This window comes from Ammodytes marinus (assembly GCF_949987685.1).
Source record: "Ammodytes marinus genome assembly, chromosome: 7".
NCBI classification, from domain to species: domain Eukaryota; kingdom Metazoa; phylum Chordata; class Actinopteri; order Uranoscopiformes; family Ammodytidae; genus Ammodytes; species Ammodytes marinus.
Window position 1 is genome coordinate 19,971,587 of NC_137211.1, and position 19,022 is coordinate 19,990,608.

At 39.0% G+C, this 19,022-nt stretch overlaps 1 protein-coding gene across 3 annotated transcripts; it reads left to right on the forward strand.

Annotated features, from left to right (window-relative positions):
• Positions 1 to 212: 212 nt before the first annotated feature.
• On the forward strand, positions 213 to 15,242 carry ppp1r12b (protein phosphatase 1, regulatory subunit 12B). Of its 3 annotated transcripts, none has more exons than XM_080031785.1 (8): positions 213 to 783; positions 5,691 to 5,707; positions 5,831 to 5,960; positions 6,795 to 6,899; positions 7,057 to 7,107; positions 7,315 to 7,365; positions 8,143 to 8,213; positions 12,022 to 15,242. In XM_080031785.1, the coding sequence occupies exons 1-7, from the start codon at positions 682 to 684 to the stop codon at positions 8,182 to 8,184; spliced, it is 498 nt and encodes a 165-aa protein (XP_079887911.1). In that variant the 5' UTR covers positions 213 to 681; the 3' UTR covers positions 8,185 to 8,213; positions 12,022 to 15,242. The 3 variants fall into 3 exon arrangements, with proteins under 3 accessions (XP_079887911.1, XP_079887912.1, XP_079887910.1); XM_080031786.1 differs by having other exon boundaries at positions 8,146 to 8,213; XM_080031784.1 differs by lacking the exon at positions 8,143 to 8,213.
• Positions 15,243 to 19,022: the final 3,780 nt, after the last annotated feature.

Below are 19,022 nucleotides of genomic sequence, written 5' to 3' on the forward strand. Positions count from 1 at the left end.
AATTTTAGCCCTCAGTGCCTGGTCCTGCCATAGCAGAGCCACTGGCAGACTGCCAAAGCCGAAAGACAGCAGGGAGAAGCAGGGGGGTGGAGGGACTTGGAGGGCGACCGAGCAGTGAAAGGAGAGGGGGAGAGAGAGAAAAGCGAGGGAGGGAGATGGAGTGAGAGTGTGTGTATAACTTGAGGAAACGTAGGAAGAGGCAGCACAGGGAACAAACTTTTCTCTTGGCTGCTTCCTTTTGGACTTTTTCACATTGCATCAAAGACATCCGTGTTTACAGAGCGGAGACAAGTGATGGTCGTTTGTTTACTTTACTATTTAAAGAGTGATTTATCTGTGTTTGCGATTTTTTTGCATTTTTATCCGATTATTGCTTCACTGTCCGAGCCTTTGAAGAAGGCGTGACCGCACATGTGCAATTCTTCCAGTTAGCTGCAGCTCTCTCCAGCTCACAGGAGTGGGAAGCTGGACTGACACACACATACACACACACATACACACGCATACATAAAAACACACACCTGTTGTTTCTAAGAATTTCCCTGGAGCGCAGTCATGGGCATCTGCGTCACAGTTGCTTGAGGGAATCTGTGCGTCCGAGCAGCTGTTATCTGATGGTGGCCTAGGTGACTGTTACAGTAGAAGTTTACCTGCTCATCCAGGCCAGAGGAGGCAGAGGAGATGTCAACCTACTACCCGCGCACCAAGGACCTGACTCGCACCAGGAAGTCAGTGACAGAATCGCCACCGTCCTCTCCGTCCGCCACAGACAAAAACTACAGAGTAAGACTAGACACTTTCCTTCTTGAGAAACACACCTTTTGGATCTCAAACTATCACTTTTATTCTAACCAGTGCAACAGGATATAAGTGTCTAATTTCATATGTCTGTATGTTGACTCCATTTCCATTAAGCTGTTAAAGTTTACTTGTAGGATCTGTAGTTAAACCCAACTTGAATTAACTTTAACTTCAGGTGTAAATGATTTATCCATAAACCAGATTTAAACTTTCCTGGATTCAAGTGTAATAAAATTATTGGTTGATTAATTGGTTAGTTGATAGACAGAAAATGAATTAGCAGATATTCATTTATTTGACAATGTATTGTTAATTGGTGATTTTTTTTAAGCATAAATATCACATATTATTTCAGCCTCTTAAAGTAGGAATTGCAACTTTTCTTTGTAATATATTAACTTTCCTGTGTCATATATACACTGAATATATCTGGGTTTTTGACATCCGGATAAAACCATTTGGATTACAATTGGCCTTCCTTTATATATAAGAAATTTGATCCAGAAATTAAAGGAAGTAATAGAAATACTAAGTTAAGTGTGCATATTTGCATGGCCATTAGACAGGGTGAATGTGGTCAGTAAGACAAAATATTTGAGTGTTTCACTAAGTGATTTCCTCATTTCTACATAATTATTCGCATTTGTATGAATAATCAGCCGCTCCTGATTCTCCAAATGAGTTTATCAAAATGGTCAAATAACTTGTGAACCACTCATCATCTCAGTTTAAGGGATGAGAGGCCACTATAAGCTCCCAAGAGTCTGACAACACTGTAGAAAAAGGACTTTTGAATTGAAACATTCCTTCTATCATTTCCTGTTATTTTTTGTCTGTCCAAGAAGTTCATTCTCATGGGCGTTGTGTGACTGTTTGTTTATGTCAGTGCACCACAGTGAGCTATGCTCTGTGTGACAGCCACATTTAAAGGGACGACAGAAATTTGGAAAAGGAAGGCAAGATGATTCTGTTTATTTAGAGATGCAAATCACTGCAGGCGATCTTGTTCTAGCCCAGTTGTTGCTAGCAGTGAATGCTACTAGTGGATGCTGTCATTTCCTGCCCTCTTTTTTTTCAAGAATTGTCACTCTGAGCTGTGCTATATTCTCTGAGAAGTGCTGTATCCTCTGAGAAACCCAGGCACTTATGTCATCCCAGTCTGACTTGAGTTGAGATATCGTGGCAGAGGGAATGCGTTACAGAGGGGCGTGGAAATAGGTTGATACAGTATTTTTAGCATTTGTTTAGCACAATGTTTTGATGAAAACCCGTTCCTCCGTAAAATACCAAGCATGTTACGACCTTGAGCAACAGGGAAAAGTGTAAACAGGAAAACACATTTGCATTATTGGATGATGTGTTTGGCAGTCACTGAAGATAGGTAGATTTAGTCAAGTACTGTTTATCTGAGATACTTGTCTTTTCTTGACTATATCCATTTTATGCTTTTTCTAATACTTTTATTCCACAAAATTTCATAGGGAACTTTTTACTCCACTACAATTATCAAACTATAGATACTTCTTTCCACGTTAACATTTCCATTAAAGTAAATATTAGCAAAAATAAATAGCTAAGCTTATGAAATACTGTACATCACATTATTAAAGAAAAATCCAGTGGTTCCCAATTTATTTTGGCTTGAGACTTTTACAATGAAAACAAAATAAAAATAGTCTCTTTGAGTTCAGATGTCTATGGGTTATTAGAATCCCCAATGAAACTCTTTACACTCTAAACTTCTAAGCTGAAATGGTTTAATTGCCTGTTTCAGGATCCTAACCCAACCCAATATTTCATGAAAAGCAAAGATTCAAGAGTAGTCCAAAACATTTATACAAATTTGTGTGACAGAATTACATTTTTTTTCCTCTTTTCGTACCGTACAAAACAATTGTACTTTAACTTTTATTACTTTTTATTTTGCTGCTTATACTACATACTTTTACTTCAGTAAGGTTTGAATGAAGGCTTACATGTAATCCGAATACGTCTACCACCGTGGCAATGATACTTAAATACTAATATTCCAGTGAGGCATCATACATTAGTAACCGGGACTTTCTTTCTGAAGAAGGAGCACATTTATTTTGATATTTGAAGTACTCTTTGTTATTTTACGTAGGCCTATGTACTTTGATCCCCCAAAAAAATCAACAATGATTTCAAACACTTTTACCTGTAATGGTTTATTTTTACACTGTGGTATTAGTACTTTAACATCAAATCTTAGATCACTTAAGATATATCAGTACTGTTTCTACAGCTGGATTTGAGTCAGTGCTCTTGAAAAAGAAAAAGAGGACAATGCTATAGACAGGCTCAGATGTACTGTAAAGAGTTAATAGGGAAGGGGGAGCGGCTGAATTGTGAAAAGGTGAGTGAATGTGGAAGAAACGTCTTTTATGGTTGTGTGTGCCGAGTTGATCGGTTCCAGCGGCGGGGGTGGAGCTGTGTGTGTGTGTGTGTGTGTGTGTGTGTGTGTCTCAGATTTTCCTAATGCAAAATCTAGTCATCTCTGAAGGAGTGATGCTGTGAAAGAGTGAGGGGAAGAACTCAAGAGAGGTGAGGGTGAAGAGTCTCCTTAATGATGATTTCATTGGCAAACTGCTGTTAACATTATCCTTTATTCTCTGCAGCAATGAGCTCATGCACCCACATCCCCCCTGGTGTGCATGATGTCAGTCCCGGCAAAAAAAAACGATAAAAACTGTAGGCAGTTGTGTTTACACTGCGCCTGTTGTTCAAGCATGAACGTTCGGATGCTGTTTCCATCAGTCTGACACCCTGTTGTTTTTCTCTCCCAGTTGATTGTCTCCTCCTGCATCTGCTCTGCCTCACATAGTTTGCTGAGCTGAGCTTCATGTGCCACATTTGACTGCCTCTATTTTCCCTAACAAGGGATTCACATTGGAGCAGCATGCTATCAGAAGTGGAATTTCACCTATGATTCAGTGTCTGGCTTTGGCTCAATTTGGACAAAAAGGCTCATGATTCAGACATACATGTAAAAGCTTAGGTTACTGTTAGGATTCCTTATTTGACAGATTATCAGATCCTTTAAATTCCAGCAGACCCTCTGAAGATTCAGCTGGAATTACTTGTAAAAAATAAATAAATAAACTCATCTCACCAATTTGCTAATCCTTTTGGTGTGAAATAGGTTTGCACCCACAGCAAAGGATAATCTCTAAAGAGTTTGTTGACGGGCTGCTAAACATTTCATATCTCCAAAAAACAGACTTAATGGTTATTTGGCATAAAACAAGGGGTTGCAATCATCCTGGGTCTTCAACGAATGTTCACAAAATCTGATGGAGGAATCCCCTCAGCTTGCACAAAGAGATGGCAGTGAATGTGAGAGCTCTCCTAGACTCCATCCTTGGCCCTTTTCATCTGAGGTCAGGGAGGTCTGTTTTTTCCTGGATGGCTCCGCTTCAGCACATGACCACATAAGGACAGGCAGCGCTGGCTCAGTTATGTAAACACTTGCTGAGGAATAGCTTGTTTGACGCTGCGTGAAATATCCCCCAACTCTCGAAACGTGAGCTCAGGACTTACTGTGCGCTTCGTTCCTTCTCCTGACATAAATTCTCCTCCCATAAAGCACATCCTTTTAATGCAGTCTACATCTGCTTCTTGTCTCAAACAGCTCGGAGCGCCACACACAACGTTTATTGCATTGAGGTGTTTAAGGCCCTCTTTCCCTGACAAGATAGCAACTCCAAGTCTTTGAATTTGGGAGGATCTTTATGAGACTGCATCTGATATTGCAAAGATATCATGGCCTCATATTTCTACCTCCTCTTTCTCCCTTTCTGTGTCTCTTTTTTTCTGACAGTAAACACTCATTTACCATCTCATGTGCAAGGTTTATCAGCTGATGGCACTGAGTCATCTATGTGTACAGTTTTGTTCCTTGCAGAAACATATGTATGATTAGGTCTGATGGATAACATTTTTGACAATGTTGCCCCTGTGAACACATCCTGCTGTATATGACTTGTGCATTAGCATTAATAATTTAATTATAAGGAGAATCATGGAAAATAAATACATATTTTAAAGGTGGGGTCAGCAATTCAGGAGAACACTTTTTGCTTGTTGTCACGCTCACTATTCGTTATGTGTGTAAACTGTTAAAAAAATCTGGTGTTAATTCACAGCCTAAGCTCTGCAAACAGGTATGTAAACACAGTGGCTCGGAACTACCCACTGTAGCCTGCAACAATGCTATCGATATAGGCTGAACTACTGATCCTTATACCCAATGTGTTCTCCAGAATCGTTGACTCAACCTTTAACTCCTATGAATACAGTACAATACACAGACTCGTTGGTCAAATGGAAAACAAATTCAGCATGTGATCCCAACAGGCAACTTGGCAGCCGTGTGCACTGGACTTGTCATTGCACGAACCTGCCAGGACAGTCTGCTATCAGTCTGTTGTCTGAGGTCATACGTCAACCCGTCACATAGCGGATACTTAGCTTCTGATGTCATCTTTATGCTGCAGGCGTTTGTGCGGTAGCCGCCTGTTCAAAAAGATTAACCAGGCTCACCGGGGAGCTTTGACCTGCGTGAACCCTGTCGCTGCAGTGTGCAAGTGAATTATATCTCACTCCTGCATGCACTTCTTTCCCATGGGACTTCAGACCACTGAACACGCTGTGATAAGTCACTTGGAACTTGTTTGTTTTTTGTTCTCTGCTGTCTCAAAGTGGAAGCTATCTCCCTGCCAAGCCTCTGTTTGGTCTTATCAAATAAATGAATCTGGATCTAACCAGGACAAAAACTGTTTTTTTCACAGTCAGTGTTGCTGCTATGCTGTAATGCTGAGTGATAAGCATAGCGTAGACTAACACGTTTTTTTCGCTTTGTTTTTCAGCATGAAAGATTGTCAAGGTAAGGATTTAAAATGGATTTTTACTGATGTACTATAAACATTTTTGAAGAAAAAATAAATAAATTGAAAAAGAAAAATTGCTCTTTGTACTGAAGCATTATAAACCCAATGTTTTCTTATAGATATGACTCCAGTGGGGAGAGCGCGACAGAAAAACCAATGGGTCGCACTAGCTCCTACACACGGAGAGAGACAAGGCTGGCCGCTTTGAATAAACAGGAACAAGACTCCACTTCCAAAGACTATAAAAAGGTTTGAACATTTTCATGTTTAGGCTGGAGTTGATCTGAAGAAACTCATAACTTGACACATATACCTACCAAATATTGCCCCTTATACTTGTAAATGTTCTGTATACCCGTCTTTGACTTACACAAGGTGAAATGTTCACCTTGTGTAAAAAAAACGCCTTGCAAAAAATCTTTCAGCTGCGAGATTGTCCTTGCAGGTACGGTACATTTTGGGGTTTTGGGGGATTTCCTTTATAATTATAGGGCCTGCTCTTGGACAAACAGGCATTAGTTTGTTCTCTACTTGCAGATGTTCTTCCACAATGGAGTGATTGAGTCCAAGTATCAATGATATAATATGTTCCGAATGACATGTACATTCCTCTCATAGACATCTACATTCTTCTTTTTGAAGGGCCTGAGAGAGCTCTGGGATCTGTGATGATACAAAAAACTAGATTTCTGAGGTTTGAATAGGATATGTTCATCTCGGATACTCACTGAGATTTTATAATTGTTAGCATCTGATGCTGATTCTAATTTTATGGATTCAGAGTTGTGATGAATGTAAGGGTTGAACCCTACTTACTTTATCCTTAGAAATATGTATTTAAGTTTACATTTCATTTCTATAAAGGGCCAAATGTCAATTCTACGAACCATCAAGTGTATCACCTTATACGTATATACTGTAGGTCCTTTTAATAAAGATCTGATGTCTACAGTCTAATACTATTGTCACAATTCTGATTCTGATTAGCAATAGAAAATAAATAAAGGATGTATTGCATTAAAAGACTAGAATCTCTTTACAATAAAGATATATAACTTAATCCTCCTTTCGTTACTGTTTCAGATGTATGCAGAAGCTTTGCATGAGAACGAGCGGCTCAAGTCCAGGTTGCAGGACAGCAAACAAGAACTGGTCAATATACGTTCCCAGCTGGAGAAAGTCACTAAGGTACAAAAAACTGTAAGATAAAAACTCACACTACTCGAATTGAAAATTCAGTCATCTTTTCACTGCTCCGCCATCATCATTTGCTGAATAATAAAATTAATTCTTCAGATGTTTATTATCCCAATACTCACAATAACAACACCATTTTCACTTGTAGAGACAGGACAGAATATCAGAGAGATCTACAGCACTCGATTCAGAGAAAAAGGTAACTGTCCTTTTGGCCTGTCGGTATTTTATTTCATCATGCTTTTCTACACTATCACGGATAAACGTTTATGTCTCTTCTTGGTCTCTTTTATTCTAATTCTAAGTCTACTTAACCTTCTGTTCTATTGGTGCTTTTCACTTTTTGAGTTTGCAAGGCACTGTGGCAATCTATTCATTTCACTAGTTTCTTCTTCTTCATTTACAGGAAAAACAAGCTCTTGAGAAAAGAGTGTCAAACATGGAGGAGGAGATAAAGGTCAGTGCATGCAAAAAATACATTATGCATGCTCACCGGGAGTTTAAATGGCATTTAACAATGTGATATAATTTGTGCCTCATTTATCCCAGTGATGTTTTCCCCCCAAACTATAATACAACTAACAGCTCTTGAAGGTATACTCACCTCCAGCTAAGCCCCTCACCCATGCTAAATCAAGCATGTCTAAAGTGTTTTACGGAGCCAAACACTCACATATAGCACACTCTGGGGTTGTGGTTAGCCAGGTGGGTTTTGGAGTCAAGGAGAGGGTTAGGTTAATGCTTCAGCCTCATTATCCACAGTGTTCTGCTGGGCCACTTCCTGCCAGGCTAAGGAGGAGCCTGTGCTGCTGCTCCCCTGCTCCAGTTATCTCACTGTTGGGGTGAACATTGTGACCTAGTTCCATCTGAATACCAAAACCCTGTCCAAGAGCAGAAGACTAGCTTTTGTGAGACATTCCTTGCACTGCACTGTGCACATTCTGCCTCACAAAGAAGCACAGAGCAGAGCAGCAAATAGATTTCAGGCCAGAGTAGACTTAGTCTGGATTACATTTTTCTGTTGCAAGAAAAAAATCACAAAGGAACACAATAAGATTGATTGATATAGCAAATTACAGCAACATTGTTACGTCCTTCAAGATAAATAAAATCATGGCCCCCGTTCTAAAGAAGTGACATTATAAATAGAACATTATGACATTAGGACAGTATGCAGCAGTGTTTTAATGCCAGCAGCAGATGTTTGACCCCCGTGTTATCATGGTTCCCCCAGCAGGATGCCCCACTGCGGTTCCGCTGTGGGTACCAGCCCTGAGAGCAGGCTATCTCAGGGGAGGGGGGATGGTGAGTGGTCGCTATGACGCAGAGGAGTTATTGACACCTGCCTGTCACCTCACATGATTCTGTTCTTCCAGAGACTCGGGCATGTTTACACGTGTGGACACGCGATAAGCTCAAATATACAGGAGATGAAAACTGGTTTGTCACTCACTCACAAAGTCACTCGTTCACGTGTATCAAAGTTAAAGCTTCTCGCAGGGTGAGCTGTTCAGTCGTTGCCAGGTAGGAACCAATATGTGCCACCTACGGGAAAGGAGAGATAGCAGCAACACCTATGACCTTAAGTGTTGTCTTCTACAGGAAATTAAAGTTACACAGGCAGGTGAAAAAGCATCAAAATTGCAAAAGCTATTGCACTCCTTGCCTGTAGATGGCACATACAGTAAATAGGGCTAGGTATTGGCAAGGACATCCCAATACGATATGTATCATGATACATTGGTCACGATATGGTCTTTCATGATACATTGCGATATGTTGCATATTTAGATATATTGTAATATTCCACAAAGTTCACTGATTATGTCAAAAGCTGAAATACAAATAGCTGTTTACAATCTGAGAAGTCTCAATACATCGCATTATATTGATAATTCAGCAGTAAAATTTAGTTTTTTGACTGGAAAACCATACAGATATCGTCAAAATAAACATCACGATTTATTGCTGTATCTATTCTTTTTGCACAGCCCTTGAGGGCCGCAGGTTCGATTGAGGCTACCTCTTCTGGTCTGAACCTTCTGTCACAGTGGCCTCGTAATTGACTGCTTCTGGTGTCAGGTGTTTCACATAAGTCCCTCTGTGTATCCTTGATCCCCCTTTTGAAACAGTGTTACTGTGTCAGTTAGAGAATACTGTGCCAGGTCTAACATCTCGTACAGAAATGCAGAATTATTCTGCACAGAAACTTAATTGATAGAAACTGTGTCGAATATTCTGCTTGATTTGAGAATGTGGTCAGATCTGATTAAATATCAAAGAGCTCAAAAGTAAAGAATGTAATACAGGATACTCGCCATAATGCATTCTCGCCTCACACTGTCATTCTCTTCCCTCTTGATCAGGCCACCTCCCCAGAAACTAACTCCTTTTATTCTAATACCAAGAGGACATTATATGCATGAACTGATCAGCCCCAAACACTGGCTAACCTCAAATTGCTTTCATCAATGTGTTTTGGTTTTGTAAAAAGCAGCTGGATGTTCTCCTTAAACCTCATCTTGGCCATGTTCACGTCAACAAACTTGTGTTTGGGTAGTCCTATGTGTGTGTGTGTGTGTTCTGTGGTTTACCCTCAGGAATGGCGTCAAACCACAGACAGTTTCTGTGGAAGCACATTGAGGTTTACCGCAAAAAGTCTGGCCAAGACGAGAGGGGAAATGAATCATTGATTTTCCTTTGGACTTAGAACTGACTAGGCTCTTGTGCAAAGTGTGAAAAAAGTAAGGTGTTAGGTGTGATGCAAATTTTTAAAAATGTCAATTCCCTGGTCCTCGCAAAGCTCTGCATATATTAAAACTCCAGCCCCTCATCACTCTCCAAATACAGCTCAGGTTTCATGAGCATTAACCCAAAGCAGAACTGCCTTTGTAATTGTAAAAAGGTGTAATTGTCCTATGCATGTCCCAGCTTTTGCTATTTCTTCTCAAAAACCCTCCCTGTTGTGTAAATATCTGTTTACATAAGTTTTTACTGTCCCCTCCCGATCTCTTGTTTTTCCCTGTCTGTTGGAGGTGTGTGGGCGCATGCCTGTACGAATGGATTATGTGTACAGTCTCTGTGTGAATCTCTCTCTTGGCACACGGCCTGCTTCCCTGCATGCTTTCTCTTTCTGCCGGCCCCCCTCTGTATCTCTCTCATCCTCTGTGCAGGCTTTCCCTGCTCTGGCGCAGGCCCAGAGCTTGCGGAGGGTGAACGAGTGTCTCCTGGCCGAGAATAGAGCCATGATGCGCGTCCTCGCCCGCCTCTCTGAGACGGCCTCCATGCCGGAGACAGAGGACCTCTGATCCTCTGACATCATCGGTCCTCGTTTCCCCCGTCCTGCTCCTCCTCCTCCTACTCTCTCCTTCTCAGCCACATAACTTCTACACTCCTCTCTCCTTCCGGTGCCTCTACAGCCCCCTCGTCCTCTGCTGAGTTCCTCTCAGGCAGGTCCTGCACCCTCCCGATGCTCACTTCCCTCCTCCTACACTGCTATGCATCCCCCTCTGCACTCTTTTAACCCAGCCTCCTTTACGGCCATTAGAGGGCAACCCTGCTGAACCATTCCCCCCATCCCCCAGGCCTCCTTTGAGGTGTATTTGTAGCTTCATTCATGTTACACAGGACTTAACATGACACAAACATTCCCTTTTTTAAATGTAAATTAAACATAATAAGGTAGTGGTCTGCAAAATAATTGTGTTCATAACCATTATTGATCTCACAACAGTCAAATGTATGCAGCTCCAGTGTAATGTGCCGTGTAATCAATGCAAAGTTCTTTGCGGGGGAAATGGCTATTCCAGCCAAGGGAAATGAAACGGGTGAGATCATTAGCCGTTAAAATGAACCAGTCCTTTCAATGAGTGAGGCGCAAGCATGGGTATGTGACAGACTGTGTGTTTTTTGGTTTTGGACCCAGTCAAAGAAAAAAACAGAAGAATATTTTACTAGTAGGCCTATTGTGAGAGATTTTTCAGAAGAAAACCTTATTATTCTATTATGGGTTAGTTTGACGATACTAGACACATGTATAGCCTACCAATCATGTCTGTTCACACAAACAGCCTTAGGGAACTGAAGCTAGTCTGGCTCTGTCCACAGGTAAAGGAGTCTGCCTACACCTCTGAAGCTAACTAATAAACACGAAACTCATTTGAGCAATCAATAAAAAGCTTTGAGGTGACTACAAGACCCCAGAATGTAATTGTGCCAGGCTAACAATAGCCCATAGCTCCAGCACGTAATACCTTGTTAAACATCAAATTATAATTGTATAATGTTTTTTTTTGTACAAATTAAACATTCTGAATATAGTGCTTTAGAAATGCTGGTTGGCAGATTTAATTACCTCGGTAAAGAGCTAGATGCTAGATGCCTTGACCTATTTCCAGTCTCTATGCTAAACTAAGGTAACAAGCTGCTGAGTAGCTTACTATTTAGCGTAGGCTTCATATAGGAGAGCGAATTAGCAAATTTCCCAAAATATTCTACTATCCCTTTTAGAGGAGCATGGTGTTTATCATGATCGTGGGGATTTATACACATGACTTTTGGATTATTATTCAGTACACTGTGGACAGTAAACGATAACAAAGAAAAGGCTACCAAACATGTGATTCACAAAAGGTTATGAGCATACTGGTGCCAGGTGCTTTTTGCTATTTGACCGGTTTTCGTTAATACGCCAGAGAGAGAGAAAGAGAGAGTGTTATTGTTTATCTCTAGTCGAGGGGAAATACTTTGGCAAGGAGGGTGGTTATTTTTAGTGTTTGCTACTCATGAGAGACATGACCTAGATTAAGGAAACTGACCCTCTTGCGCTTTCTCTCTCTTTGACTTGATCCTCTTTTTAACTTTTCACATGCAGCACACATTGTCAAAGTCACTCCTCACTTGCATGATTGAGTATGCTACAGTGAAGCAAAGACAACTTCTTAGTTCACTTGTTGTTAGAGGTGATTGAAGATATGTTATCATTGCAGGAGTAGATATAGTGAATTCTGCCACTGTGACCACCTGAAGCTTTAAAACCATATGTTTCACTAAATGTATAACTGTGATGGTGATATAATTTTGTAATATAATTTCTTTCCCTCTGTTGTCCCAGATGTTAACAGAGCTCAAGTCAGACAACCAGAGGCTCAAGGATGAGAACGGGGCTCTCATTCGAGTCATCAGCAAACTGTCCAAATGAAAAGATGTCTGAAGCTCCTGTTCTGCGTCTGTGGAAGCTCTATCCCTGATATGGCAGTTTAATTATCCACAATGTCCCAAGCTGTGCCTCCTTTCTGAAAAATGGCAATGGGCTGTTTTGGCTGCTTTGAAGAAAAAAATCCCTATCGGGACTTGAGAAGATCCAGAAAGAAATGTTAAGAAATTCCGGTCAAATTTGACTTTGTATGACCATGAAGTTGCAACAATTGTTTCTACTTGATTAGTTATTCACATGTATTAATATACAATAGTTAAAATTAACCAACTAGGGACCAGTTGTACTGTTTGAATACCTTTTAAGGCCCTGTTCAAACAAATCTGAGGGTTTGCATGAAGGTACTTTTTAAAATATAATAGCCACACATCACATCGTCTTTGTTGCTACATCGTGCACTGCAGAAAAGTATTTAAAACCTGACAGAAGAGAGAGGCAAATTATTATTTTTGGTACTACTGAAATAATAATGCCATAGCTGGATTAAAAATAAATAACGTATGGCTGGAGCATCAAGGGGCCCAAGGCGTCGCATGGAATTACGTTTGAAAAACCTTTAGAATTTCAATCAGAATATATGTCAAGACAGGTAGAATAAGGCCCAGTGAAGTGATAAACATATGTTCCTTGTCCCGAAGCAAAAACTTGATTCTAATGTGAATCTACAAAGGGATCCATGTAAAGAAAATCTCCATCTTCTCCTGTACATTTTTTTTGTATCAGTTGTTATAGGAATAGAACAGCTGATTTCACATTTTGAAAAGTTTCACTCCATAAAAAAAAAATATCAAGGTTTAATACTATGCATGTTTTTTTGGGTTGCCTTTGCCCTAATAATGTACAACAGTCTCAGGTGTGTTACTCAGCTGTTCCCACTCAGTCCCCTCAGAACATCTTACATTTGTATCTAATAACTCCAACTTCTGTTAACTCTGAACCAAAAACCTCCCATTAATAGCCTAATGCAGATATATTAGAAACATGTTTTTTGACAGTTATCTATGGGCACTTGGATATACCTACAAACCATATACATCTGTTTATACATACTTTTTTGTGACATTTCAGTAAAATATCTATCTTTTTTTAAATTAAAAATGTTTACCTAACATATAATATCCCCACTATACTTGGTAATTGAAGTACTGTATGTAATCCCCTAACGGTACTGGGTATATGCACTTTGCACAGAGTTGACAGTTCTTATCTTTTTGATAATTTGAGCACCACTAGAAGCATACAGTTTAATTAAGCATTTACCGGATTGTGTTCATCAGTACTTTGTGGCCACAGTAGCCGTTTTTTGGTTCTGGGCATCCTTCAGAGAGGATTCTTTTAAATACCATGGCTCAGCTTCAAAACAGCAAAATGGCTACACTGAAGAGAAAGAGTCCTATGTTATATTTTGTAAAAGAGATATATTTATTTATTTATGCATTTCTCGGTTTTAAACCTTTATACTTTGTTTACTCAATTTTTGTTTCAAGGGAGTACGCCAGTTATTCCTGTAGACTTCTTTGCCATCTTTCATCTTTCTTTAGGTGATGAAAACATGGATACCAAAATCATTTACCGGTATACTGTGAGTCACTTCAAAATATTATTTGACCCTAAATATAAAGACAATTTAATCGTTTGTGAAATTAGCTATTGCCAACATTTGATACATAATTGTATCTGGTGATCACATACTTTGTTGTGCATATGATAATGTTATAATGAAATCCAATACTACAGATCTTTAAATAAATCCACCCTTTTAAGAGCTTTTGTGCCGACCATATTTACTGGTGCAACTGCATTGTGTGGACTATATTGAAATGTCAATATTTTGGGTCTACAAAATGTTTGGAAAGTAAGAATGGTTAACTAGTTAGTCTACCTAAAAATAAGACCATGAAGGAGGGTGCTGCCTTGTAGTTGTGCTGTCACCTTCACTATATAAAAATATAGAGATGAGGTCATCCCAAGTTGAACAGTGTTATTTATGCATCTTTACATATTTAATGCATGAAACTGACAGACACAGCTTCCCATTTGCATGAAAACTCCTTTAGCTGTGGAGTTGCTACAAGGGATGAAAGGTGTGTGGAGCCACGAATGATTTTAGTTTCTGTCTTCTCCTCACTTAATGCGTCAGTCGAGTAAGTCCCCAGCATTTGTTGTGTTCCACGGCAGTTTATTTTAACACCAGTGTTATTTTTGGTCACGTGCTATTGATGTATTAAAAATTGCATTATATTGTATTGAATTGCTTGAAATGTGTTGATGATGGCTTAATATTCACACATCGGTTTTTGTATGACATTGATAAATGATGCATCATAGACAGAGAGATAATTGGGAGCCAAGCTGAGCCAAACAATACTGAACACAAACAAGTCATGGTAATTAAAAGGCCTTTATTTCCTATTTGTTTTTTTACAGAACTGGTAACACATATGATAAATTTGTAATAAGTTATTTGGTTCCCTTGTTAACTTTATAAGGATCCCCAACGTTTGTCCACACAAGGGTCAAGAGGAGTTTTGTGAGCAACGTTTGCGTCCAGTCAAGGGCTAAAGCATGCGATCCACAGTAGGCACAATTACTGACATGAACACGCGCACCACAACACTAGACACGAAGAAACACAGCTGGAGGACACAACCTGACTGTCCTCCCGACGTTTTAAAAAGATGATGAAGAAGATAAAGAGGTGGAGGGAAAATATAAGAAACAGAAGAGTCTTGTGAGGACAGTTGCATCAGGAATGAGAGGCGAAGGACTAAGCGTTCAAGAGGGGAGTTTGGTACAGTCCTGCATGTTTGGCAGTATACAGTATGTCCATGTTGTAAACATGAAGGCCTGGCATTCTTTACACTCAGCACAAGCAGATTCCGTAAGGGAAATCAATGAGCCTGCTTCCTATTCAGCGTAATGATACTGATGGTACATAGCTGGTTACACATAAACAGGACAAAGACGCAAACAGAAAGCAAATGTGATTCTGGCATTGATTCAAATACAGTCCTATAATTCTACATTAGAAGTATACATCAAGAAAAAAACAAAAAAAGGACAGAAGGAGTGATTACACATGTCAACAAGAATACAAAGAAGAAATACAGTGAGTAATAGAGGAGACAAGACAACGTGTTTTGAAAGTGGTGTCCTCTCAACACATTTTCGACAAGGGTGGTAAATGGTGTTTTGAACTTTGAATGGTTTCCCTTTTTAAATCCCAGTGATTGTTAAAAAAAACTAAAAAACACAAAAAGTAGTGTGACGGGTGCTGTAGAACGGACTCTGCACAGCTGAAACAGCACAGTTTCAGATGCACTTGTGCATAAGGTATTGAACATATACACATAATAAACCCCATCTTTAAAACACAACTGAGATTGTTTGAGTATTACGGTCATACAAAGATGTACATTTAAGAATGAGTAATGTGTCCCACACATGCAGACCTGTACTGTATTACCGTATATTGTATTTACATATTTTAACACTGTGTCTTTTGCACTATATCTGCTAAAGGGCCTACACTTCATGGATACACCCAACATACACAAGCACACACAGCTCCCAGTCTCTGTCCCCCATAGAACTCAGGTGGTCACGTGACTGGTGATCCAGGCAGTAAATGGAAATAAATAAAGACATAAATCTCTGAAGTGTGCTATACATTTACCTATAATCACATTTGCCTCATCATCTGATGTGTTTTGTTTGCCTCTGCATGAATTGTTATTTTGGCTTTGTAGACTCAAACAGTGTTGACGAATGCAGGCAACTGTGATCAAGTACTGGCAGTATTTAATGAATCGCACTGAAATCTTGTGTTTGAATTATTCTCAGTGCAACATTTGGTCACAGTCAGTCGCATTAATGGGACGGCGGATAAATATTATATTGCATTAGACAATGTGCGCACAACACATTGAGGACTGTTGCCAGGACAGATAAATGGCAGTTTAACGTTTAGCTCAGAGACAATTCAGCCACTGAGGTAAACTTAAAGGAATAGCTCCATAGTTCAAGCCCAATTCGCCGTCGTGCCGTGAGTTAGATCGATAGATGATCAACACCACCTTTATCAGTCTTCAGTATAAAGCTATAGCATTGCTCCATAATCACAATGTCGCGGTTCGATTCCAGCCAGTGACGTTTGTTGCTTCGTCACCCTCCCCCCTTAGATAAGTTAGTTAAGCTTACCGCCAACCGTCTCAAGCTTTATTGAAAGATAGATTCAAGAGTGGTAACGATTTTCTCATCTCTCGGCAAGAAAGAAAAAGAGCGTCACTACTTCTTTAATTTCATATCATGTGCATGACATAAGACGTATTTTTCTATATTTTCATAAACCTTTCGACATGTGTGTGTGTGTGTGTGAAAATCTTAACTCTATGCATTGCAATCTTGCCTCAAACTTGGGTACCACCATTTTAAGTTTATTTCTTTTTGCTTTAATATTTTTGGAACTCTAACTATATCGTTTTGCCGCTTGAGCAATGGGCTAAACGAGTCAACACAAACATCAGCATGAGCCGTACGGATCGCCAGCAGTATGTCATTGATTGTACATGTAGTGACTAGCCTACATTCTGCTGCTAAACCAGAAGAGAGAAACTTGTGACCCAAACTAGTTCATAAATTGCACTCAACCCAAGAATAGAACAAACTCTCATATATATATATATAATTAAGAAGTATTATTGAGTATGTATTGTAATATTATGTAAGGTATTTCTCTTTTACTATCAAAACAAGGCATATACATTACTAGTCACAATACTGCAAAATGAGCTACTTCTATGAAACAAGGACATCAACAGCTCTGAAAGTAGAAAAAGACACACTCACTCTACTAAACTCACAACTGTTCTCACTGCTCACATTTACAATAAAATGGATTTTTGCCCTCTTGATGAACAAAAGACCTCTGTACGGAATGTAAAAGAGAAACACTGCCCAAGGAAAAATGAAGACATGTCAGATATATATATTTTTTTCTTCATAAATAAACTCTAGCTACTCTAGCTGAGCTCTAAAGAGTTAGTGCTTGAGTTTTATGGCTTTAGTTTGCTTAACTTATTAATTTATCTTTTATACAGGTACACATATTGTATAATAAACACAGTAAAAGAGACACAGCCGTGAAGGGTTTTCAGGTCATTTAAATAGAACAGTGAAAAATTAAAAGCTTCCAAGTGAAGAAAGAAAAGAAGAAGGGATTCCAAGTTGTTTGTGTTAACTGGAATTAAATTATTTATCCTTTGGCCCCTGGAAATGCATTTCGAACAAAGATATGATCCAACAGGCTTCATACTGGGTCAGTGCTGGCACAAATAACGACTCCTACAATCCACCTACAGATTGCAGGATTATGCAATATTTCTCAAAGTTATTTCAGAAGAACACCGTGCCAAATTAGTTACAAGAAATCATCTAGAAGTCATCTTATAGACTTGGAGACCCCCCCCCCAATAAAAAATAAATAAAAAAATCATTAAAGCAATCAAATTGTGAAAAAGTCAAACATTGGCCTTCAGATAAGTGCTGGAACTAAATGTATGGCAGATAAAAGGTATCAAATGAAAAAAAATTGGATCACAAGGAATTAGATAGCAAGCATGCGGCTACATTTTCATCCTACATGAACTCACACAGTACTGGACGACACACTTGCTTAAGAATTTCAGGAGTGGAAAGGATCTTATTAGTAATAGTACTCTAATATCTGTATGACATTCTCTCCAATGACCCTCATGGAAAATAAATACACATTTGTTTCATTTAGAAAATATACAGTGCATCTTTTTTCCCTTCGTTGTGTTATTAAAATGACAAATGACACCCATTTACGTACACGAGATATTTTTGCTTCGTCTCTAAAACATGCTCTTTATGTACAGTATTTTTGTATAAACATGCAGTATCAACGTGTATGAACTATGTATATAGGCAAAACTACAGTACACACCAAATGGGTTGCTTTGATTGCTTCCATGTTGCCTTTTCTTAATAGTGCTGCTTCATCAACAGAAGAAAAAAGATCATGTTGGATGAAAAACTGAAAATCTGAACTTGTCTTTGTTAGATATAAAATAAATAAATAAGGAATTGCTATTTCCAACAGAGAAAGATACGAGAGCCAACATTCATTAAATTCCACAAGAAGTTGCAGTGCTGTCTAAATTTGATTCATATTGATTTTGCTTATTTTCTTACACAGTCAATGGGAAGTTTCTGCTGTTCAGGAGTTTTAAGCTTTCACTAATTTATGTAGCATTTAAGATTGGACTTTGTCACATGAGAAAAAGTTCCTCTTCAACAGAATATGAATTTGCAAATACTCTGAACCAATTTCATTCTGTGAAGGAGCCAGGGATCAGCATTAGATTAAAACGTGTCCATTTACCTATCACATGAGTCTGTTCATCTGAGGAGACCTGTCTGGAATGCCACATTGTGCCACAGAACAACATTTTTATCAATATGAAAGATTAAAAACAACAACAACTACACAGATCAAAGAACAGTGTCAAATTACCACAGAACAGAATAATACCCAGTAGTGCAATTAAATTCAACAGTTTGGTAAATTGTGTATAAAATACACATTGGATCAGTGCCTTCTTCCAGACCATACCCTTGCAATCAAGTGAGAAACGTAATATTCAAACAATCAAAACGCATACATAAAAAGCTGAGCTGGAACAAAGTACCAAGGAAAAAAAAAGAAAAAGAAAACTGCTCACACTCCCTTTTTTTAACCAGCAGTTATTCCCAACACAAATAATTAAAGCTCTGGTTTCTGAGGGTACTTGAACGTAATATGTGTATTTAAAGTGCTTAAGGAAATAAACAGTTTTAAAATAAATCAAATAAAACACAAGTGGAAAAAAATGAAA